This window comes from Pyrgilauda ruficollis, unplaced genomic scaffold, assembly GCF_017590135.1.
Source record: "Pyrgilauda ruficollis isolate IOZ18807 unplaced genomic scaffold, ASM1759013v1 scaffold13, whole genome shotgun sequence".
In the NCBI taxonomy this organism is placed as follows: domain Eukaryota; kingdom Metazoa; phylum Chordata; class Aves; order Passeriformes; family Passeridae; genus Pyrgilauda; species Pyrgilauda ruficollis.
The window spans coordinates 3,296,871-3,321,787 of record NW_024511432.1 but is presented as its reverse complement, the minus strand read 5'-3'; the positions used below and the strand labels follow the sequence as shown (position 1 = coordinate 3,321,787).

General features: G+C 38.6%; 1 protein-coding gene across 1 annotated transcript in view; it reads left to right on the top strand.

Annotated features, from left to right (window-relative positions):
• CDYL2 (chromodomain Y like 2) overlaps window positions 1–24,468 on the top strand; it is a 60,206-nt gene extending 35,738 nt beyond the window's left edge. The window contains exons 3-7 of the mRNA XM_041458986.1: window positions 5,139–5,356; window positions 12,128–12,300; window positions 16,800–17,010; window positions 17,707–17,850; window positions 19,947–24,468. Coding sequence (XP_041314920.1) covers window positions 5,139–5,356; window positions 12,128–12,300; window positions 16,800–17,010; window positions 17,707–17,850; window positions 19,947–20,105 — 905 coding nt within the window. The 3' untranslated portion in view covers window positions 20,106–24,468. The remainder of the gene's footprint in view (window positions 1–5,138; window positions 5,357–12,127; window positions 12,301–16,799; window positions 17,011–17,706; window positions 17,851–19,946) is intronic.
• Window positions 24,469–24,917: the final 449 nt, after the last annotated feature.

Here is a 24,917-nt window from a genome sequence, read left to right as displayed (position 1 = left end):
GTCTGCCACTGAGTCTGGAAGTTGAAAGCCTGGCGTGCTCCATCAGCGCTCGCAGGGCTCCCAGGCACTAGATGTGGAACAAAGAGGGAGCCTGGAGGACCTGGTTTGGCTCCCAGAAGCTGTGGCTCCTGGGCAGCCCTGTTCAGACTCCAAGGGAGCAGACATTTATGTCAGCTTTGAGATTGCCTGTATGGAACCCAAACGAATGTCAGATTCATTTCACAGCTAAGTGTAAGACTGCACAGAAAATATGTATAGAAATTTAAGGTTTGTCATGAGATGAAGCCTAGATTTGGAAAAGTCAAAAATTCCCTTCAATTTGAAAACCTGGCTGTAGGCCCAGCTCTGCTACCAGTGTGGGCCTATGCTTGAAGGTCTCCAAACCCCACCAACCTCAACCAGTATTGTTTCATATTATAATAACGTTTAACCACCATTGCATTGAACCAAGCAATATAGACAGTAATATCTAAACTAGAAGTAATCAAATAATAGCTGTTTTGTTTGTCTGTCCATGCCAGTTCTGTTCAAACAAATAACAGCTATTTGAAAACCAGCTTTTGATGACTCCTTAAATGAATGTCCACCAGTCTCTTTGGTTTAGTGTATAAATCCACTTGGGTACAAGTGTTTCTTCTTCAGCCTCTAGACAAACTCCCATCAGGAAGCTCTTTACCTCAGAAGGATGAGTGTGTACCTACAGGTGTGTGCACAAAATGTCCCAGTGGAGGCCTGGGACCTTGTGGAAGTGGGGACAGATCTTTAATACCAAAAACTGTCTTCTACTTTCTACACGTCCTGCCATAAGGAGAGCATAATCATCTTTACTGACAGTTATTTAAGGGTCTGCAAATTGGAAAATATTGAAAAATTCTGTAAACAGCATCCATTGATGCTCCCAGGAGCTAATAGTACTGGTCTTTCTGATGATATTTGTTGTCTTCCGTTATCACATTTCTGTTTCTCTCCAGATATTGTAATTGAGAGTTATTGTTTTGTCAAGTTTCTTGACAGCATCAAAAAACATCTCCTTTTAATTTTCTCTTTCCTTTTTCTACATTGCTCTTTCTCTGTACCATCTGCTGAAGAATTTCTGCCTGTCATGTATCACTAACCACTGTTTTTCTCCATTACAAAAATCTTTGTAGTCTCAGGGTGCCCTTGATTTAAATACTCTCTGTGACTTAGTCACTGCTTCCTCTTGGTTTTTTAGCTTATTCTGTTTTATTTCTTCTGAAAGAATACTGGCAGTAAAAGACAAGCAAACATGCATGCTCTCTCAGTTTGGATAAAAACTCATTGCTTTTAGATATCTTACAGATGCTCCCTTAGCTGGAGAAGTCTGAAATTATTAGTAAATTATCAACAGAACACAGCTTTTACGTATGCACAGTATTAACCATTACCCACAAGAAAGACAGAAAAGAGGCAGTTAAAGGCTATTGGGAAGACTGAGGAATGCCAAGCTGCTTTTCCAGGGAGAGTGAGGGAGCATGGCTTATTTCACCTAGAAAAATTAAAGCCTCAGCTCCATCATCCTTTCCATTCAGCATAAATGCATACTGCTAATAAAAGCAGCAGCCCAGCTCTCCTTCCCATGACACCCTGATTGTTATTCCCATCCCTCCCTCTGCACCAGTTTTAATACTCTTGAGGCTACAAGGTGAACAGCATCTGTTTGAAAATTAACCAGTTTTGCAGGGTGAGTTTTCAGCCAGAGCAGGTCTCCAGGCCAATTCGTGGTGTGGCTGCTCTTACCAGTAGTGGGGTTGCTGTGGAGGGTGGTGGCACAGGGACTGCACCATTAAACTGGCTCTGATGAAACACTCAGAAAATACGTATCTGAAAATAACAGGGGCTTGAGGTGTCCTCCAGCAGTGGGCAGAAGCAGTGGAAGGAGATGTGGAGCTCCAGGTCCCCCAAAGCACTGAGAGTCAGTGCGATCTTTCCTCACGTTCTTCCACTCTTTGTCTGCCTCAGCCTTTTAGAATATCAATTTCTAATGTGTTTTCTGCAGCGCCTGGTAGAATGGAACCCCAGTCTCAAACCCTTTGGCAGTGGTGCAGTACTGTAGAAGATGCAGGGATGGGCAGCTAAAATGAAGAGGATTACAGGAATAAAAGAGGCTGGGAGAGGGGGTGTCTGAGGGGCAGCACGATCAAAGTTTACAAAATCATCAAGGCCTCACATATACTAAATGCAGAACTGTTGCTCCTGAAATCCCTTGATAGCAGAACTAGGGACCACTCACTGAAACTGGTGGAACATCAGATAAAAGCACAGATGAAAGAAAATTCTTCTGTGTGTAGTGGCTACCCAACTTCTCAAACTCATACCACAGGAAGCTGTGGAGACAGACAGCATCAACAGGCTCAGAAGGGGATTAGAGGAATCCATGAAAAGGTCCACAAGCAAACACTGAAGGAAGCAGGAGGGATGAGCCCTCTCATATTTCTATACAACACTTAGGGATGATACTATGGGAAAGGACTGCAGAAGGCAACCAAGCTTGCATTTTCTCCTTAAATAGCATCCTTTACTGCCCTCTTTTACTGCCATTCTTGGAGAAGGATTATGCATGCAGCAGTGGTCTGGGAACATCTTAGGTTCCCTTAAAAAATATTGAAGCTTCTTATATGAATGTTGGCTTAGGTATTTCACAAGTTCTACTGCTGATTAAACACAAAGTAATAATTAGATTAAACTCCCAGTAAAGAGCATTTTCTCCTATTCTGTTTTCTTTTTGTACTTAGACTGAGCATCAAATACTCACTATTAAGCCAGAAAACCACACTTAGATGTATCTAAAGCTTCTTTAGTTAATTGGTGACATCCTTAATTTGTTTCATGTGCAGTATAAATTGCTTTGAGTCTTTGAATGTCTCTTTTTGCCTGTCACAGTCATTTTTCACCTTGACATACTCAGGTGCTGCTCCCCTTGTGTGCACTGAGCAGGTGCTGGCTATTGACCCTCCTGCAGGGACAATCCCAGTGCTCCAGTGGCTCCAGAGCAGACTTTCAGGAGCTCCACCACCTCCACAGAGCAGACGTGCTAAATTGGCCTGCTTCCATATCAGTGCTGTCTTTAGAGTGTGCTGATCATTTTCTCCAGTTTATCGGATTAAACAGGATTACAGGGATGCACTGGAGACATGGAAACAAGCAGCTACTCACTATATATTGTTCTGTTAATGATCCACTTTTGGAAATGGCACTTTATCATTTATGTTTCTCTCATATTGAATTTAGATATTTCCTCTGATTAAAACTCTTTCAGCTAGCATCCAGATAGTTAAAATACTGTGATAAGATCTATAGTTTCTTACATCATACATTCATTTACAAACTGAATACATAAAAAAGAATAAAACAAACGAAAAAAATTACTGTGAGGCTTTTTGTTGAGCTGGATTATCTGAGTGAATTAATCTTCTACTATTCTCTCATCATCTGTATTTAAAATAGATGTAGCATAATCTTCAACACTACAGTTTGTCTGACACACCTTCCATTCAATGGGCATTTGTGCCTCTGATTTTGTAAGTTCTTTACACTTTTTTGTGAGTTTGAAATCACCACAATTCAGTAGCTTATTGCTGGTTAAACAGTGAATAAATAAAAATGCAATATTTAATAGCCTCCTCAGTCAAAGGGTTAATTTGTTTCAGTACATTATTCCCAATGACATGGGCGTTCTATTAGTAATTTCACAAGTTGATTTCTGTTGTAAGAATTCATGTCAAAAAACAACCTTAGGAAAAAGAAGAAAAGTGCCATAGGAAATTATTCATAGCTATTAAAGTTCAAGCACATGGCAATTTCTACACTTGAAGACACTTTTTGTCAAGAAAACAAATTTCCAACTCTTTTGGTTTCAAATGATTTTTTTAAAGTGATTATTTAATGGAATCTGGCCATGTTTGTATTGCACCAGGCAAATCCTCTATTCAGTATAACCCAGGCAATGCTTTAGATGGTATCTCTTAATTCAACAACAAAAAAGAGCTTCCTGATTGACTGAAGAGGCTGCTGCACCAAGGTGGCTCCCTGTGTGTAGATGTGTGAGTACCCACATGCACACACCACATGAGACCCTGTCACACACCGCTGAGCACGGGCTGTGTTTTCACGTCCCATCTCCTAACTGCAGTGCACATACAGGATTTCACACACTGTGAACAATTCCACAGGCCACTGCCAACTCTGAGGTGTCAGACAGATCAGTTACCTACGTAAGCATCACCCTGAAACATAGCTAATCCAAAATGAGGGTAAGTGATTTTGGTTGAGAGGCATCTGTCATGAATTCACTGTTCAATTCTATTCCAGCAGAGCATTTTTAATTGGATGGTGGTCACTTAAACGATAAAATTTAAACCTGTATTCTAATATTTATGTCATCTGCTCTTTAAAAATTCCTGGCTATTTGAAACCAGGAGCTGGAACAGGTCAGCTTTGGCAGGAGTAAAGAACAGAGCAAACAAAGGTGTTTTCATTCAGCTCTTTCTTGGCCTTTCTTAAAAATGGTGCATTGTGGGCTGGTATCTATATAAACAAAAACCAGTGACTTTAATCTCTGTCCCTCAACGACCTGTCTCTGCTTTATTTTTAATGGCAGTAGAGTGAAATACCTGTAATTAGAAAAGGATTATTATATACAAACCTTATAAAGCTCCTTCAACACCCCCGCTCAGCACTGTTACCAGTCATCATCTATTGCCTATTACAGAAACACTGTAATCATCAGCAAAGGAATGGTTTGCAGTTCATACACAGAGCAAGTCAGAATAAACTGTCTTTTAAAACTGACTTACTATTGCTTTTACTTGTTTTTAAGGAGGAATTATATCTTTTGTCTCACAGTTCTCTTTTTTCCCTACTGCTGGATACTCTCCAAAATGGCATCAGTTCCTTGGGTCTAGAGGTTGTCTGATCAGAGAACAAAAAGTTCTGCACGTTGGAGTACAGAATAAGAACAATGGCTTGAGGCCACATTTGACTAGCCAGGCACATTTTTTTAATTTATTTTTTTCCTGTTATTTTATATTTATTTATTTTCATTGAAGCTAATAGACAGTATCACTCCATTTCTTTGATGGTATAGAGGTAATTATACTTCAATTTTTTCCATGTGCAAGGTTCTTCTCTGGCCAATGGAAGCTTGAATCTACACAGCACTGTGAAAAGGAAACTTGATGGAGAGAAAGATTATGTCTTCGATAAGAGACTGAGATACAGCGTGCGACAAAATGAAAGTAACTGTCGCTTCAGGGACATTGTAGTCCGGAAAGAAGATGGTTTCACACATATTTTGCTGTCGAGTCAGACTTCAGAGAACAATGCACTGACCCCAGAGGTAAGTGTTTAGCCCTAAAAGCCAAAGAAAGTCATCCCAGTGTGTGGGTTATCTTGCAAACACTGCACTTGAATTTGATTTTATGTATTTTTTCCCAACTGATGAACTTAGAAAAGAAATCTGGAGTACAGACATATCTAACTTTTTCACACTTGGGATTCCTATCCAAAAGAATGCAATGGAAATTAAATTTTAATTCACATGGCTGAAAAAAAATAAAAGTAACTAAAGGAATGGCAGAAAATCAGTATTTTCAGCATGGAATTGTGTGAAGCAGCTTTTCACACATTGAAGTTACTGATATTTACTATCCTTAGGAGAAATCTGGTCTCTTTCCTTTTTTACTAATTTAAATAGTGCTCCAGTTGTATACAGAGAATTTCAGTCTATATCCTGAGACAGCCTTTCTAAATTCCATCTTGATCCCTAATTACTTTTTTTCTGAATCACTGTATTTATTTATGAAATCTTAACCAATTAGGGGCTCTATCCTCAGCTGAATTGCATTAAGTCATACAACATATAGAAGATGAAAATGAATTCCCTTGTTCCAAACATTATACACACAAGGGCAAACTCAGACTTGCAGCTTGTACTACCCCAGTACACACATGGATCACTGGAAGGGCTGAGGAGCTTTTCCTTCCATTCCCTGTGGCTGCAATGCCCTGTTAAACCATTCCCATGTCAGAAGAAAAGGGGTGTCCATAAGTGCTTGCATCAGGATGGATGTCCTGGAGAGAAGAGAGCACACCTGAGCCCTGTTCCACACGTGAGCCCTGTTCCAAAGGGCAGTAAAGGCCTGATGGATGGGCAGGGGCTGCCGTGGAGCAGGGAGGGAGCACCAGGAGCTGCCCCCAGCACCAGCCCGGCCTGTCTGAGCATCCTGCAGGCAGAGCTCCTCCAAGGGCTGCCCTCACTGGGGAGATCTTGGCTTTTCTGCCCTCTCTGTCCTACACAGCAACTTCAGGAGTGTATGAAATACCAGTTTGAGCACCACCTGAGGGAAGAGTAGATTGTAGCTTTGAGGAATCATTTTATTCAATAAGAAAATGAGTAACTTTAATTACTTACAATGGGCAGGTGTGATGAGTCCCCTTCTCAAATGCACAGGTACACATGGGCAGTAATACACTGAGTGATATTAAATGGCTAAAACTGATGGTACATAACATTTATCACTCCTAGTTTTTAAATATCTAATATTTAGAAGGACTATCCTGGTAATTACCACAGAACACCAAACGCTCGCTTTTAAGACTAATTTCTTAAAATGCATTAGATTGCATCAAATCCATCACTCCATCTCTGTCTTAATTACCACTAATTGACACTGCAGGTAATTTAAATGAAGGAGCTCAAGGGCCTGAAAAAAATTATGAAATCCTGGACTCTCTGTGTTCAGTCAGAACAGACATACCTTTACATTGCTGGTTGTGCTGTTCCACATCAGCAGTGTTCAGATGCTCTAACCAGGGGATTAATTCAGGCTCTTTGGATCTGCCAAACCAATCCATTTCATCCTTTGAAAGTTTTCAATATGCCAGGAACCCACCTCTGTGGAAGAATAAATGATAAGCATGTGATAGTCCTCTCCCTGCATCACCAGCGTAGACTATTTCTAAACCCTTTATTGAAGCTCGCTTGAAAACCAGGAAATACATTTTAGAAAACCACTTTACTGACCAGGATGGTCAGGAATTAATCAGGTATTGAGTTGTCCACATGGAGTTTGTCTGTTTAAACCTCATCCAGGCCAAGAGCAATGGCAGGCTCTTGCCCTTGGAAAACTCATGACTGTAAACATGAAACTGTTTCTTTGGCCTCAATCCAGGCTGCTGCCCATGATCATTCACACCACAAAATCCAGCACCTCCAGGACTGGCAATTTCACATTCTTGCTGGCAATTACAGCAAAAACCTCAGGAACTGAAAGGAGGAAGGTGTTGAATGACTTGTCCCTGCAGTTTGTCACCCATAGCCATAGGTGAAGCAAATTGACAAAGCATTTTAGGGATGTTTAGAGCATTTTCAGTTTTGATGCCTTTTATCCCCAGTGAATATGAAGTACAAACACACAAAATGAATAAAGTGTGTTTCATTTTGTGTAAAGAAGTGCTAACTTCAAGCTTTATTAGACATTCAGTAAATTATGTTGCCAAATAGCAAATGAATCATTTATTCAGAGCAGGTTTATTTGATGTGCTTAAATAGTGGCCTGGTTCTACTCGGCCATCTATGTTAAAGAAAAAAAAGGTGTGCACTGCAAACCATCATTTTAAACTTTTAAACCTAAGCTTATACAAAATCCCACTCACCCCTCAACAGCTCTGCTTCCCTTTGTGCTTTATAGGAATCTTCAGATGAAATTTGATAGTTGTGTCCAACCATTGGCCTCTGGTATTTATGCCAGTTTAATTAAAACAGCAAAGAACTTATTTATACAAAAAAAAATTAAAGTCTAGAGAAGTCTACCTGACTCTTCATCCTATGTTATCAGTAACCCCATTTGTGCAGGTGATTTTAGCATGAAATGTGCCAATGCTCTTTCCAGCAGCCTTTGCACTGACTGCTGTTGGCTCAGTCCTTCTTTAGGAAGGTACTGAGTTTTTCTACAAAAATGTTCAGGGCACTATAGAAGTTCTTCCTTATTTTTTACAAGAGCTTATAAAACTTTCAAGACAGTGTCACGAAACAGCACAGCTTGTTCTTATTTCAGTAGCCTAGGCTTGCTACTTTTGCTTTTTAAATACATTTGTGAAATATTTAATTATTAATTCCATTAGGACATTTTTTCTTGTGGGACTTCTGCTGCTCCTGAAGTTCTTTCTCCAGTGATGCTGCTGCTGTTTTAAGTCAGCACATCTCAAGAGTCCAAATTCTGTTTCAGACTAAATGGACCCATCAGCTCTTCTCATTTAACACTAATAACAGAGCTAGAAATTAATATTCCCCTGAATTAAAAGTGAAACATTCTCTAAACAGACAGTGCTTCCCTCCAAGAGTGACAGAACTATCTCAAGTACCTTCTCCTACACAAGAATTAGGTTTCAAATTTTAAATGTGAATAACAAGGTTTAAAGTTCTGCCAGGTACATTATGGAGCACTCGTTTGCCTTCACTTTTCTTAACCTGGAAATAATAAAAAAGAGGCAGGTACAAGTTTACTGTTCTCTGTAGTTCTGCTCTCTACACAAAAGTAAATTGTGGGCTTGGGCCAGTGCTTGTGGCTGCAGCTTCCAAGGTTCCCAAGTCCTTTAGGTGCCAGACTAAAAAGACTCAGAATCAGTAACACAACATTTATGTAAAAAAAGCACAACTGGGGAAGATGGCTTTAAAATGTCTTTAAAATTTGTGTTTACGGTAATATTTACAGAATAACTGCCTTTAAGAATATCACAGTGAGTCCTCAGAGATTCAGAAAAGTTAACTTTTATTAACTAGTGCTTCTATTTATGTGAACAAGAGACTTCTGTTCAAGATACTTTGTGTAATTATGGTGATAAATTCCTAGCTCTTTGATTTTCCCAGAATGTAAGCAAGATGGAAAGCAAAGGGCACCAAATACCTTTGGAAATTTCCTACATCCAGTAAAAGGCATTAAAATAAGCTCTTAGAAGTTTAATGAAGTTTTTAACTGGTTCATGTTTATTTTGCAATATAAGATGTCCTGTTCAAGAACTAACGAGATTATTTACTTGACAGGATTAAAAATATAAGCAGCTTCTGAGAAGGTGATAATTTTATTATATATTTGTGTTTCAATAAAACAGTAAGTAAAACACTAGGTCTGGTCTAAATTTGCAATCCAGTCAAGCATTATAACCTAAATAACTGGCCCATACTGTTCTGTAAATACTGCCTCAGAAACTTGCATCAAATGCATTCAAATAGAAATATTGTCCCCACAACTGAAAATTACCAAAAAGGCCATAAAAAGGCTAATTAATAAAAACATGGATCTGGAGAATATTGCTAAGGAGCTCTGGAAATAGTAGTATTAGATCTGGTCCACTAGAGGAAATAAAATTTAATTGGACAAATTCCATAGTTTTAGCAAGATGGGGGAAGGTTTAAGGGCTGTGGAAGAAAGAAAAAGAATATGGAATCTGACAAAGGTTGTATCTCTGTATTTGAGAACTGAATTCACTACCACATTAAACAGAAATTTGTCCCTAAAAACAGAGAGCAGTTCTAAACTAAAATTATATTTACTGTACAGTACTACAGTTCAACACGCAGTGATGCAACCCTGCAGACAAAACAACTCTTTTATTTATAAAAAATTATTTTGTAGCTTCCCTGTAATCATAGAAATAGCTGGGGAGAAATGCCCATCCCCAGATGACCCATGGGAAAGCCAAGGCTCCAGAGGCAGCAGTGAGCAGCAGCTGCTGTGACCAAGCTAAGTGACAAAGGGACCTGGGGAATTTTGGACTGCACCAGCAAAGGAACCGTGGCAAAGCTCCTGACCAAGGGAGTGAGCATTGACCTGGTTGGCATTGCTGGATTCCAATGAGCCTCCAAGCAGCTTTGGATGATAAAGTTAATGACAAACTTAAGGATCTTTAGAAAAAAAACATACTTTTTGCAGTCTGATGATGCTGATACATAATGGTTTCCTTTTGATACAAACAAGTGGGGCAGGGGAACTAAATTTCCCCTCTTGCTCAAAAATAGTAACCAAAGCCTTCTCAGTTTTAACCATACCTGAAAATTTGATTCCTGCTAACAGACTCAATGTCATCCTCTCTAAAACACTGAAAAAACAGTGATGGCAGAATAGTGATTTTTCTTACAGGAAATGTAACCTCTGCTCAAAAATTTGGATGTGTTGTGGATGGCTTTAGTCATCCAGATCAGTGACAGGCAAGATAAAAAAGAGGCAGGTTTGTAACAAGAATGATGTGTGTGAAGCAGAGCACTGGTAACAGCAAAGAGGTGGCACGTAGGCAAATACCACTGGAGGAAGGGGAATGATAAAGAAACTTGCTGAATGGGTATCATCATGGCATCATACTTAATACAACATTCCTCACTGGATACAAAAATGTATTCCCTAATATTATTTATACATTCACCCTAAGAAAGAGCAAATTGTGAGATCTTTTACAGTGAATTAAGAGGATAATGTTGCATTCACATGGAACTAGGAAAACCAAAATATATTTTTTTTAAATTTTAATATCTACCACATTCTAGTTTCTCTTTTAACACTGATTAAAGGTTTTAGGGGGTTTTCCCTTTTGTTTCCCCATTATATGTGCAGTGTTGCTGTGCTTCTCCAGCTGACGGTTGAGACAGCCTCTGAGGCTCTCAAACAGTGCTCCTAAAATTGCTGATGACATTTTTGTACCTGCATAAGAATTTCAAATACACTTCCAAATTCTGCAGCTTTTAATTACTTCACTTCCACCCACTGTCACACACTCAGTATTCTGAAGTGCTCTTGTAGAAGTGAAGCATCTAAAAGTTCACCACCTGCTCTCTCATGGCCAGTCCCAGCAGCCAGTAATACTCATCTTTACACAAACCCATAGGGAAAGCAGCACAATCCATAAGATTTTTATTAAAAGGCTAACCAGGGGGTGGCATCAACAAAACTTCAGTGTTCAGGGACATTTCTTAAACAAGGCACTTCAGAGATCTAAAGAAGTTTTGGTAACACAAAGTAGTAAACAGAAATAATCACAGGCTAAAAATCTTGGGTTTCTCTCACGTGGAAACTCTGTTTAAATCCCCAGCCACATTTAGCTCTCTCTTACCTAAATTTACACCAACAGCAAATCTTTTGGTGCAAAAAAAAAGGAAAATTTGAGACAGCAGGACCATGTTTATAGGAAATACTTTGACACATGGGTATGATTAAGGATAGGAGGTGTCACACTAGATGAAATCAGGGCCCTTGCAGTGAGGAGCAAATTACTTGCAATGAGGAGCACATTATAGAGAAGAGGGGGCTGAAATGAGTTACAGCTCGCAAACCACACCCAACTGTGATCAAACAAGTTACCCATCAGAAGTTTATGAAATAAAATTTCCTTTAAAAAATCATTAGGAAACAATTCTCTGCTCAGGTGAAAGGCCATTTTCCTACAATACCAGCAGCTCAATTTTATACAGATTTTGATTAGGTTGGATTTATGGTGTAATTAATAGCTTGATCCAGTTGTAAAACAAAGTCAAAATGTCTCTTTTTCAAGGGACTTTTATGATTTAACTTTAGTAAACTGTAAAATTGAATAATATATTTGTCATGTTGATGTATATGATGTCCTCTTGTCCTGCTTTGCTCTGGTTGAAGTCACACAAACCAAAGTAGTTGAAGAACTGAAAACTGGGGTTTACAAATTTTGCTTTCAAGATGTTGAGGTTAATAATAGGCTTTTGCTGTGATAAACATGTTCCCGAGGATACAGTGATGTACACAATGAAAATTAAAAAAGTTATATTTGAACTTATTAAATTGCAGTCAAATAGCATAAGCTGGGTAGAATTTCCCATACAACAAAGAACCGCCAAGTCCTAAAACCTCTTTGAATTAGTAAAACATCAACAAACCACTGCCAAATATAACATATTCTGCAAACTCTCAGTGTTATCATTCTAATGATTCTAATATCATTCTATATTAAAATTATATATATAATTGATGTAACTATTAATAGTGCCCAAAATTTAAGTCTCTCAAAATCAATAAGGTTTGTAAAAGTAGGGAAATGATATTGCCACGGCATGCATGTCGAATTGTTTACTTTTCTTTATCCACAGATCATGAAGGAAGTTCGGAGAGCATTGTGCAATGCATCAGCTGATGACAGTAAACTCTTACTTCTCAGCGCAGTGGGAAGTGTATTCTGTAGTGGCCTAGATTACTCATATTTAATTGGCAGGTTATCCAATGACAGAAGAAAGGAAAGCACTAGGATTGCAGAAGCTATAAGGTGACCCAAGCTTACCTATGATCTCTAAATTATGAAATGCAGTGTGTGATGATAAAGATATTAATCAGGTCCAAAAATGTTGTATATTTAAATGTTGATTGCATTCTAATTATAGTCCTGCAAATTTGTTTAGTAAAAAGAAACTTGGACCTTTCCATATTAGAAAAGAAAGCACATTTATTCCAGTGCTAATATCCATAGGGATTTATTTTATTCTAATTCTCTGTATTTAATATTTCAAATCATTCCTTCAAATTCAAATACAACTTTGTTGTTGTTTTTCCAGATTCAGTATTGCTTCATGTTCTAAAGTGGTTCCTGAAAGGCAGATCTTTTACTTGTTTTAATGTTCATAATTTTAATTAATTCCAGTCCAAATGGGAATCCATGGCTTACTCATATTCTGTTGAAATAGCAGTCTGCCACTGTATTTCAGAACCTTACTAGAAGGGTCTCCACTCTTCTTCTTAAATTTAAATTACTTAATATATATGTAAATGTAATTTTATTTTTGTAACTAAAATGCAACTTTCTTTATATATATATATATATATATATCACATCACCTTAATAGAATTCCAGGGTTTATGACATGCAGTCTGCAAATCAATCTGCACAACACATCACCAAATGTTCTATTATCCACTAGGCAGATTTTCCAGTATAAATCAATATTATTCCACTAAAGCCAATGGTATTTCACCAATCTGTACCAGGAGACAATTTGGTCCCTTTTTTTCCCCCCATTTCCTACAAATAAATATTCTTCTGAGAGCTTTAAAACTTTATGCAACAATTCTATGAAGGAATAATAAAGATTTTTTTTACAAGATATCTCTACTTGGGATTTATTAGTATAACATAAGATCAGGTTTAGGTATTACACAAAGTATATTAACCACCAGTTATCTTGGTTACAACTACTGCAGCAGATCAGTTTGGATTCCAGGTTAAAAACTTCAAAATTCTCAAAGTAACAATTATTTTGAAAGACTTTAAAAGATACTTCTTAAATGTAGTAAGTTACAAGCTGTTTATACGACCCTAAATATGCTCGAATATCATGGAGTGATATTTTTTAAAAGAGAAATCCTTTGAAGGACACAGCCTAAGTTTATTTTTTAAATGTGAGGGGTTTTTGAAAATGTGGAACCAAAAAGAAAAAAAAAAGTGAGGGTAGAAAATCACTATTCTTATTTGAAAACACAGGCACACTCACCACCCACCAAAAAATACAAATTTAATATTATTCTTGTAAAAATTGTGCAGTTAGGTGTTGTTATATAAGTATACATTTATTTGCATGCATCTAATATACAGGTGTACTTATCAATCCAACATTCAAATAAGTATAAGCCAGACTGTGATACTCAGTTTTTCCACCCTTGGACTCACAGAACACTCGTGAAATACTGGTACAATGTACTGCTTGTACCTTGTCAAGAATGTCGGCTTCAGGCCCACTGAAAATAGATTTTTATTGTACTTCTGGAAACAATACCCTACGTTTTCCATTTAGCACTCTCTGTGCTTTCTGTGAACAAAGGACTCAGCTCATGGAAAATAAACTGTAATAAGAGAAGAAAAAATGTCCATTGCTTCTTTCAGTGGTTTGGATGTCCTAAAATACATCCATGGATTTCTGCCTCCACTGCTTTACATCAAGTTAGACTTGTATCAAAGTGAAATTGAGATCTTGGTTACCATGTGTTTCCACTCTCCAAAGAGTGGCTCTCCTGTACCAGTCACAGGTTGCAGCTGAAGTTCCAATCCCTGTCCAGTCTCCTCTCCCATGAATGGTTCAGTCACTGGTGCCGTGCCCTCAGCCACTGGGGTTAACAATGAATGGATGTGCAGCACTGCAGCTCCTCTGCAGGCACTGGTCACAGATCCATCCCAGGCCCACCAGTGTGAGCTGCCACCATCCACATGCCATCCTGGAGCAGGGAAAGAGCAGGAAGGCTGCAGAGTGTGGCTGCAGAGCCCTGGGATTGACATGCTCCTGGAAGGCATTCCCAGCACTGGGCTCACACCACCAGCTGGGCAGCTCTGTGGGACCTGAGCCACAGCATTCTGGGTGTGCTCAGAAGAAAACAGACAAGGACAAATTTACTTACTCAGCTTCTTTACAGCCCTGGATGTACCTACAAGCCCTGACCAGCAGCAAGAGCCTGAAACAGTGCAGAGATGTCTGAGCATCCCAGCCTGTACTCCGTGGTCAGCCTCCCACATATGCTCTAGCAAATCCAGAAGCCTTCTGCAGACACTTTTTCCTATATTTAAACATCTGGATCTACTGTGCAACAGCAGCTATCATGTGAAATGAACCTTTTCAAAGACTGCTTTGAATTGAAACAAGGATCCTGTAGCCCAGAAACTCTCTGTGTGAACTTATGGTTTGGAGACAAGGAAACGTGCCAGGTTCAGGGTGCAGAGACAACCCACTGAAACAATGAACCAAAGAGGAAACAAAGATAAGCAGAGTGCTGGTCACTGCAGCTTCTGGAGACCAAAGGCAGGCATTTGTTCCCTTCATCATCTCCCAGTATTGTAGCCTTCCACTCTATCCTAGAGGTAGCATGTTCCATACCCATCCATTTTACCATCCTCTGTGCTCCCCAGTCTTCCCTCACAACAGAGGCTCACTGTGCCTTCTCAGTGTTATGTTCCACTCTCTCCAGGTTCTCCCTTCCCTGCTCACTCATATGAAGACTTCCTTCAATCCTTCCCCTCCATTAATATGTTCTGCTTTGTTCTTCCTCCACATTATGTTTCCTCTCCACATCCCAAATTGCTTTTCCATATTCACTTCCAGTCCCATTTATCACCATGATTCCTGCTTTTCTCCACAACACTGGTTTTATCTGCCTCCACAGGGTCCTCAGATTTACTGCCACCATTTATCCTTAGTTTGCTTTCTTTTTACCTATCATTCATCACATCCCTATTCACAACAGCAGTCCTGTCTGAAAGACTTACGTAACTACTGAGGTTCTCAAAATTCTGGAATTAATGAGGTGCAGTGATCCACAGTCACTACTCAGTCATAAACAACCAAAGAAATAATGAGATAAGGGAACAGCATTGTATCTGCAATGAAAACGAATCACAACTCTCCTTAACCCTGCTCTCCTCTAGACAGAAATGGTCTTGAACAGACAAAAACTATGTTCCTTATTTCACTCTCTTTGTCTTGGCAGTGATTCCTGGTTTACTACTGTGAACAGAGCTGCATCAATTCTCTACTTTCCCGTGGTCCTCCTTACCAGAGAACTTCAAAAACAGAATGTATTAATTAAAAATTTAATGCTGGGTCATCTCAGTCTCTGTCCTCATTTAAAACACAGCCAGTGCCCCTGCACTTCAGCCCAGTTGCCACATGTGCTCTCTAACCTGCAAGGCCCACCTGTGCTCAGGTACAGAAGCCTGGATCCTTTTGACCTCAGTGGGAGAGCAGCAACTCATCAAAGGGCATATTTGACAAAATGTTCTTTCCTAAAATCTGTGAGCAAAGATGCACTCTGGATCTAATAAATACCCAGTGCAGGGACAAAATCTCCTCTTTTGCTTGGAATTTGATTTATCCATGTCTTTTTTCTAAAGTAACTGAGCATCTCATTTGCCTCCATATACCTGCTGTGCACTGAGCTGCTGGAGCCATAATTTGCCCACAATTACACTCTTGCTTTTTCCTAATTGGTGTAAAGGCCATTCCATTCAACAGATGTCTTTCCACAGCTGCTGGTAGGTAACTTATTTAAAAGATCTTCTCATTGCACAGAATTTAACATATTTTAGTTCATTCGTCCAGATGAATACGATGACATTTAACTTCCCTGTTAATTCTCATCACATTACTGGGGTAGTCAGGCAAGGGCATCTGCTTTGTAATGGCTTTGCTGAAGATTTTTGCAATGAAGACTCAACTGAAGATTACTCATCCTGTTCAAACATTTCTCTGACTCCTCTTTGCACATCTTGTTCTTTCTGCTGGTGTGCCATAAACACTGACAATCTCCCAATCCACTGATGGACTTGCAGTAACCTTTGACACAGGATCTTAAGAGAACTTTAAAAAATAATAATAATCAGACTATAATATTTCATCAGCAGCCAAACCAGGTCCATCCCAGCCACTGTGGAGCAAACCAAGAAGTGCTGTGTGTACAAACTCGGGAGTTACTAGTCCAGAAGTAAAACTAACCCAACCAAACCTTTCTGCAAAAAGTACAACACTTAGTGCAATCCACTTTATCAGGCCATATACAACATACACAAAACTATGCAATAGCCCAGGTACTCAGAAAGACTAAATAACTAAAAATAAGCAGACTTTTCCATGTGCAAACTAGAAAGTGTCTTGCAGTTCTGACCTCATAAAACTGGGCATTTGTTGTGTTCTTCTGTGGTTCTAAATTGTTCTGAGATTAAGTACTTTAAACTTGGATATTTATGTGTTACTTCTGTATTCAAGATCGTTCTTTTATTTTTTATTTTAGGGATTTTGTAAAAGCTTTTATTCAATTTAAGAAGCCAATTGTGGTTGCTATCAACGGCCCTGCTCTGGGGTTAGGAGCTTCTATTTTACCACTCTGTGATATCGTTTGGGCAAGTGAGAAGGCTTGGTTTCAGACACCATATGCAACAATCCGACTCACTCCAGCTGGCTGCTCGTCATACACATTCCCACAAATTCTGGGTGTTGCACTGGTAAGGTTTTCCACCTCAAATTGCTGAAGAACCTTTCATAAATTCCCGATCTTCTTTCTCTCTTTAAAAAGTAAACAATTTTCTTGTCTTTAATGGAAATGAAATCTGTGGAAAGTTCATCTAATCACTACCAACGTCTTATAATGAAATAATCCTGGATTCAATATACAACACCTGCTGTACACAAGAAAGATTGAAAAGCAAAGATTGTCAACATCATGGTAGAAAAGTGAAGAAATACATTAGCAGAATAACCTTGCAGAGTAGTTATCTGCATCATGTTAGGAGTGGGCAGTAATACAACCAGATGCAGCTCTCTGCTCTTTAAAGATAATCCACAATGATTCCTGTAAGACTGCTTAGCTTTTACCAGTATAATAAATCAGAATTTGCCCCACAAATATTTCCTACTGGCTTCCATGACTCTCCACACAGTATCACTGATAGTTACTCTTGTAAGATCAGCAATACAGATTCACCATGCATGCCAGCACATTTCTCTTAAATTAAACCCATGCTGTGCTCTGGCCACCTGCACAATCCTTAAATAGCTACTGAAACTCCTTTTAAAGTATTTTGCAGTATGGAAAGATAGAGAAGAACATTTGTAATTTAATCGTAAAAATAGCAGGCAAGTATGAGAAAAATTTGAAGGGAATTATAACCTAAGATTACCAGAGTCTTTTGGTTTCACAGGCAAATGAAATGTTGTTCTGTGGGAGAAAGCTGACAGCACAGGAAGCCTGCAGCAGAGGACTGGTGTCACAAGTATTTTGGCCAACAACATTTAGCCAAGAAGTGATGCTACGAGTGAAAGAAATGGCATCCTGCAGTGCAGTGGTAAGAAATCAAACTCCCTCATTAAATGACATTTCACAGAGGTAAGGCGTGCTCCCAAGGCTCGCCACATGTGGAACCTCAGTTTCCATAAGCATACCTGTGAAAGAAGGCTGACATCAGAAAACCTGGATAGGGATCAGTGAGCTCATGGAGTTTCTCATTTTTCAGGGATCAGGGTGGGGGGAGTTATTTCCTTTCACAATATTGGCATTTGATCAATGAGTGGCACCTCCTTGCCCCAGATTTTGAAAGGAGATTTTAGCACAGGTTTCCTTCATGAAGGTGTAACAATCTGAAACTCTACAACTGTACGGGGAAACCTGTAAGAAAACAGATTTTCCCTTCACTTTGTCCTGGCCTACAGGACAGGATTTCAGCTGAATCTGCCTTCTTTCTGCACCTGCACAGTTCCTGCTGCTGCAGAATGTTCCACACAGCACCCCAGAAGGGTAGGATAGAGCCAGCTAAGCTCTGCTGTGAAGGAGAGGTGAGATCCAGACAAGAGGGTTTTGAACACGTTCTGGTCACAGTGTATTATAACTTTCCTTTTTTGTACACAAAAGTTGAAAGAAAATCCTTTCCTGTCTTCCTAGAGGTTTTTCCCTTCAGGCAGATATACTCCTATTCTGGGCACATCCTTGTTTAAAAAACATGCAGTGAAGAAAGTGATACTGGCTGCAATAAAACTGTAGTAATTAAAGTGAAAATTGTTACAGTTTCTTGTTGTATTTCCTATGTCTGAAACTGTCTCAGCATCCCTCAGTTTCATTTAGAAGATCTGCTGTAAAAGGAGGTAGAGACACAAGAGATTTTTAATTAAACAAAGTGTAGATTAGATCTCACAGAAGACATTAAGAATGAAACTCTCTGGAAATGTAGCAGAATTTTATTTGATGATGCTGATATAACATGTATTATTTGAGTTGGGAAAACCTCTGGCCTTTACTGTGAATTCTTCCTTCCTTCACTGCTATTGGGTCTCAATGAAATTTTCTCAAGACCCCTTAGAAAGACCGGTGCTGACTTGTGGACAAAGATAAAGCCTCAAAGACTTGTTCACAAACAGACCACAAAAAATGCACAGGGCCCTTGATTTGCTATTTACTTGAGTTAAAGACAAATACTACTTTGCAATAGCAGTGTTGAAACCCACAACACATAGAAACTGGGCTTAACATGAAGGTCTTGACAAAGCTGAGTGAAGAGAATGCACCTCCCTTCCCACAGAACTCTGTGTTATTTATATTAAATCTCCTGTCCTCAGAAAATCAGTAATGTAGGAATTATTACTGGGTTTGTTGGACCAGTTGAGTTCCTTGTGAGACACATACTGGTGGTATTTAAAAATTAACATTAAAGGAATCAATCTCAATGTGCTTAAAAATGGGTCTGGGAAAAATGAGCTGAACTATGGGCGCAACCATGGACCTGCAGTTTGTGCCTTTCAGAACTTGCAACAATTACTAAGGGCTTGAGGTTGGGCTTCCTATTGCAAAGATCTCAGGTGATTTGTTGTATCTGCCAAGTAAATCTAACTCCAGAACACAGTCAGAGGGTGCTTGTTTTGCTTAGCGCCATTCTTGTAACAAACTATTTCACTTTTATAAAAATGTAAGCAAATAGACTTAAAAAGAGGTTTGCAGTAAAGGCCCTTTCCTATTAATTTCTGTATTGATAAGGAAATAATACATGAGGGAAAATTGTTAAAGACAATGGACATCCACATTTGGGTTTCCAACATGTCTAACCTTAAAGGCCACCTTCCAGAAAACAGGCAGCCAGTATATTGTCCCTCACACATTTTCATTTCAATGTGAGGGAGTTCAGCTCCTTGTGCTTCATGGCAGACCTTCAATAAACTAAGGTACTTTAGAATCCCTCAGTCTTTTAAAAACCTGGCACTAACCCATCAACTTCAATTCTTAAAGATGCTGACTATCAGCAAGTGGAGTTGTGGCTAGAAATCAAATGTAATTTCTGTGCCCAGAGGAGTTATTTAGATCGTAAAACAGAGTCAGAAGTCTAAAAATGCTGGTCACGCCATTATCCATAGTAATTTTTTCAGAATAAAATACTGAGTCGTATTTTGGCTTTAGGTATTGGAAGAATCCAAATGTCTCGTGCGGAGCTTCCTGAAGTCCGGACTTGAAGAGGTGAACGAGAAGGAGTGTCAGATGTTAAAACAGCTGTGGAGTTCTTCCAAAGGACTGGATTCATTATTCAGCTACTTGCAAGACAAAATTTATGAAGTCTGATATCTTGGCCTAACTTAAAGAGAAATTGCTCCAGTTGTGACCAGAGTCAGACATGACCATGTTTGAGAAGCAGAGGCAATGCATCAGTGAGGAATTTGTGACAGTGATCCCAATGCCTGTGGCTGTGTGAGCTACACAGCTGCTTGTAGCCGGTTTGATTTTGTGTAACCAAGACGTGGGCAGGCGTTCAGTGCACGTAACCTGTGCAGAGGCTGCATCTTTCACATTGCTCATCCACATCTAACTCTACATTCCATGTGCTGAGAAGCACCACTGAGGCCCAGCAAGGCTCACCCACCTGTAAGGGTTTATTTTGTCTGTCCTTCTTAATTTATTCTTGCTGTTGCAGCACATCTGGGCTGACACAGAGGGCTCAGTCTAAAATCCGGGTCAGCACGACCTTTGGTAGACCCAAAAACCATCCATTAGAAATATGTTAATTATTTTTTTCTAAGTTCTAACAGTTTAATGGACAAATCTGATAATTTATATGTATAATATGTAAAGTTAGTTTACAAAAACTTCTAGAATTTTTTCTTTGTTAAAATTTATTTAACTTATTTATTTTGTGTTCATATTCAGCTGTTTATTGATCACAGATATTATTTTCATATTACCCTTTTGACTGAATTAAAGGTATCACATGAGAATACAAACACATTTTTAGCAGCAAACTGAGTAGAAAAATAAAGAATATAAAACCCACAGAATATTGTGGGCAGTAAATGAAACAGCCACGTGCATGCTCCTCTATGTGTAAAACTATACAAAAATATGTATGAAAACAGATTCATTAGCCAGGGTTAAGAGAAAAAAAGTGGGTTCTGACACAGTGAATCCCCCTTAAGTCTCTCTTCACTTTCTGCCTTCTTGAGGAGCACTGAAGGGCTTGCCAACCAGATGCTTTATTTAAGTTTACTATACTCTGTTAGCCGGATATCAGTAACAGGGTGAGTGGTGCCGTTGCGTGGCATCGTACTGTTTTTCAGGTTTAAACACCCCTTATGGTCTGAAGTCTAAAAGCAAATCCTTATGAGCCTTAGTCTAGTTGCCTGATTCCTCAGGTGTGAGATAATTTCTGCTCTGGAGGCCTTTGGGTGTGGGCCAGCAGTTTATACAAGGTGCTAGGCATTGAACTCAGTGGAGGCAGAGGTTTTGTTTCGCTTTTCCCAGCTCTCCACATCTGGCCACCCCACCACCTGTTGCAAGAACTTATGGCTATCCATAAAAGCAGTCCACAATAAACAAGGAAAATCCAATCTGCCCTTTGGAATGTGATCCTAGTACTGTTCAGTGACACTGACTGACTTCTGAACACTGGATCTCTCAGTTCTTTCCTGCTATGGGCAGTTATTGTGGAAAGGACAGGAGCATGCTCTGAGACTTCACCTGCCATCATAGTACGCCCAAATTGAAACCTCTTGAAGCAGAAGCTTTGCACATTTGTTTGCTTTGTAATTTGTGCACTTGCTCTCCATCCTTGAGCTCAGTGACTTATTATGATTTAAACCTCTGCAAATGAGGCTGCTCAGCTTTCTCCCTCAGCATTTCCATAAAGAATTTCAACAAAGCCTTTGTAAAGTTAACGAACAGGTGATTACAGTAAACAGTAGCCTTCAACATATTAATGTAACATTTCTTTTTTCACAAATAATTAGAAGTGCTGTTTTTATGCCCTGATTGTACCACTAAATTTTAAGGAAATCATCACCCTAAATGCAGTTCTCATGGAAATTCTTCATTAAAAAGACAGAATCTGGCTTCTAATTAGCCTGTTTAAAATATAAAAAAAAAAAAAAACTTATTTAAACCATTAGCTTATTTTAAAATGACTGAAAGAGAACTCTTTCAATAACTATTTGAAGTGATGGATGCACCACTTATTTTTATACCAACCCTTGTTTTTGTCCACAACCTGCCAGCAGCACCGCGGGGTGCGTTGGATCAAGGCCCTGGGCCCCCGGCCGGGCAGGTGCCCACGGAGTCACCTGGAAAAAGAGGGATCCCCCGAGGGAAAACCACACACACACACACACACACACACACACACACACGAGTTTGCACATCAGGCCTCCAGCATACACCTTCAGAAAAAGAAAAAGCAATGGAAAGTACCACGATTCCTCAATTTCCTTTATTTCCTTTATTCCCGTCCAGAGAGCCATAACTCCTAGTCATATGTTAATAAGATTTTAGGAAGTTTATTTCAATACTATGCTTAGTTTTTGTAGATAAATATAGCAAGATTGCTCAGCAATGTGAAGGAATGCGTTCTGAATGAGATTTGCAAACAGAGAAGAATCTTACGTTGTTGGATCTTTTAAACTGCACCATTTCATCTGAATTTTCAGATATCTGTATCTTAGCATTTTTTATGACAAAGGAATGGTTGAAATACATTTTCTAGAATTATTTTTCCATTAAAGCAAGCGCTAACCATAGTTAACATTTTTAATTATTCATATCTATACAGTTACAATCTAGTTTTCATGGAATCTATTTTCCCTTCAAAAAAGAGTAATAACAATGTTGAAAGCTTCTTTTCCAGTATTTAAATATCAGAATCTGAATTTTCTCTTGTGTTTCTATCCTTACTAGGTATTCAGATATCTAGATGTACTGTACATATTAGTCTGGGTACCTTTACTAATATTCACAGTATTTAAGATTAAAAATGCAATTTGTTGTTTAAGTATGTTATTTTATTCTTGTGTAAATTGTTTTGTACAATCTTTAAAATTCTACAGTTTTGCATTTGTAGATATTAAAGGTAAGCAATTTATTTTGTGTTGTCCTGCATGTATATTTTTGCTGTAGATAAGTGTTGCTTAGTTTACTATTTCAGTACATTTCTGTTTAAATAAATAAGCTTACAAACTTTAATACAGTATATATTTTCAAAATATAAACTTTTATATTTCTGTGGTAGGTTAGGGTATGCGTTTTAGGCAATCTTTTTCACTACTATGAATTGTTCTTTTAATCTATAATATAATGGTTTTGTGCCAATAGTTTTTCATTAGAATAAAATGCTCTTTTAATGCTAGGGATGAACAAACAGTTTTGGTTGGGGTTTGTTTTATTTTTGGTTTTGGGTTTTTTAATTATTTTGCCAGCCTTTACAGTTTTAAATATAATTTATAAATGCATTGCATTTGTGAATAAGCCTTACCATTAGGTACAAGAAATCTTTAAAGCTGCATAATTGCTTATGCAGCACTAAGGACTTCCCCAAATAATTGCTGGAAGAAAGTTAGCAAATCAGAGTACAGGGCCTTAAGTTTTTCTTGTGAAAAGGGTAATACGGGTTGTTTCTTTTGAACAACATAGGTAGACTTGTCAGCATGGGCTTTGTTATATATAAACTGTGCATTTGTGCTCCCAACCATGGTAGTTTAATCTCAGGCTTTGTGTGGCTGGGTCTATAAAAGTCAAATCTGGCTAAAGCCAGCACTCTTTAGGAGACACTAAAGAAGTTTACATAAGAGACTTATAGACAATCTTATCATAGTACATTTGGGTACTCGCTATCCTCGATGTGTTATCTGTGTCTGCCCAATTAACCGTATGTTTTAAGCCATATTAAATCTCTTTACTGCTATTTTAAATATTACACTGAAAGTCATTCACTAGCTTGCTTGCTCACAGACAGGATTTCGATTTTTAGTGAATAAAAATGTTATGCCTTCCATAAAAAACAAAGGACCAAAGAATTGCATTATTCTAATCAAGCATTAGTTCCTTTGCCAGTGAACTAGTTTGACATTTATACCGAAGATCAAACAGTCTCTTTCTGCTTCAAACACTGCATCCTCATCCATGTCAGGTGTAAGGGGGAAAGATGTATCCACTGAGCTATTGGGAAAGGAGTGATGTTCAGCTGGGATGGCATGTCTATTGGTAAGGCTTATTACCAAACCTCTGAGATGAAGCAAAGAACCAAAAATTCACAAGTTATGTCAATGTAAATTTATTTTCAGAACTTGCACAAATAATTAATTGTAGGACTTTGCAAATTAGGCCCTTAAGTTATTTTGTCAGAATGCCATGGAACAGACTAAAACAGTTTCTAATATTTGTAACGATGAGTACATATTATAATATTATAAGGGTACAGGCACCCCTATATCACAGTGTTGTAAATATTTTCTGAAACTGGTACAGTACTGAGGGACTTGTATCTTCTGATATATCAAATATTGACTGTCTAGATCAAATTGTACACAATTTATTTGTTGATGGTCCTGTAACTAGTGTATGGACACATTTCTGGGTGCCTTAGAAGTTGTATTTTTCATGTGTGTTAATATGCAGTATTTATACATTGTGAGAAGCTGCTTTGAATAAAAACATTGAAACTTCATTTCACTGCAGTGATTTTCAGTTTTACATAATCAGAATGAATGTGATAAGTGGTAGTCATTATATATGATAATACTATTCACAGGCTTCTGCCTTTCCAAAGAGACCAGGCACACAGCGGGCTTTTCAAAAGAAAATTAATTTTTTTCAAATGGCAAAACCCAGGGCACTAAGAGACACTGCATTAAGAACTCTCTGAAATCAATTATGATCCATTTCAATTACCATTTCTTGATCAAGTCCAAGGAAACCAGCAAGAACTGTCTCACAAAAGCACTTCTAGGACACCATTATCACTCCCACTACTTGATATGTGCACAGCACCTAAAGCATTCCTGCCCAGAACCAGCTGCTCCAGGCAGGATTTTGGCTCCACATGAGGGAGTTTGATTTTGAAGTGGTGTTTGCCAGGAGGGCCAAGATTCAGGCCAGCCCCAGCTTGGTGCAGGA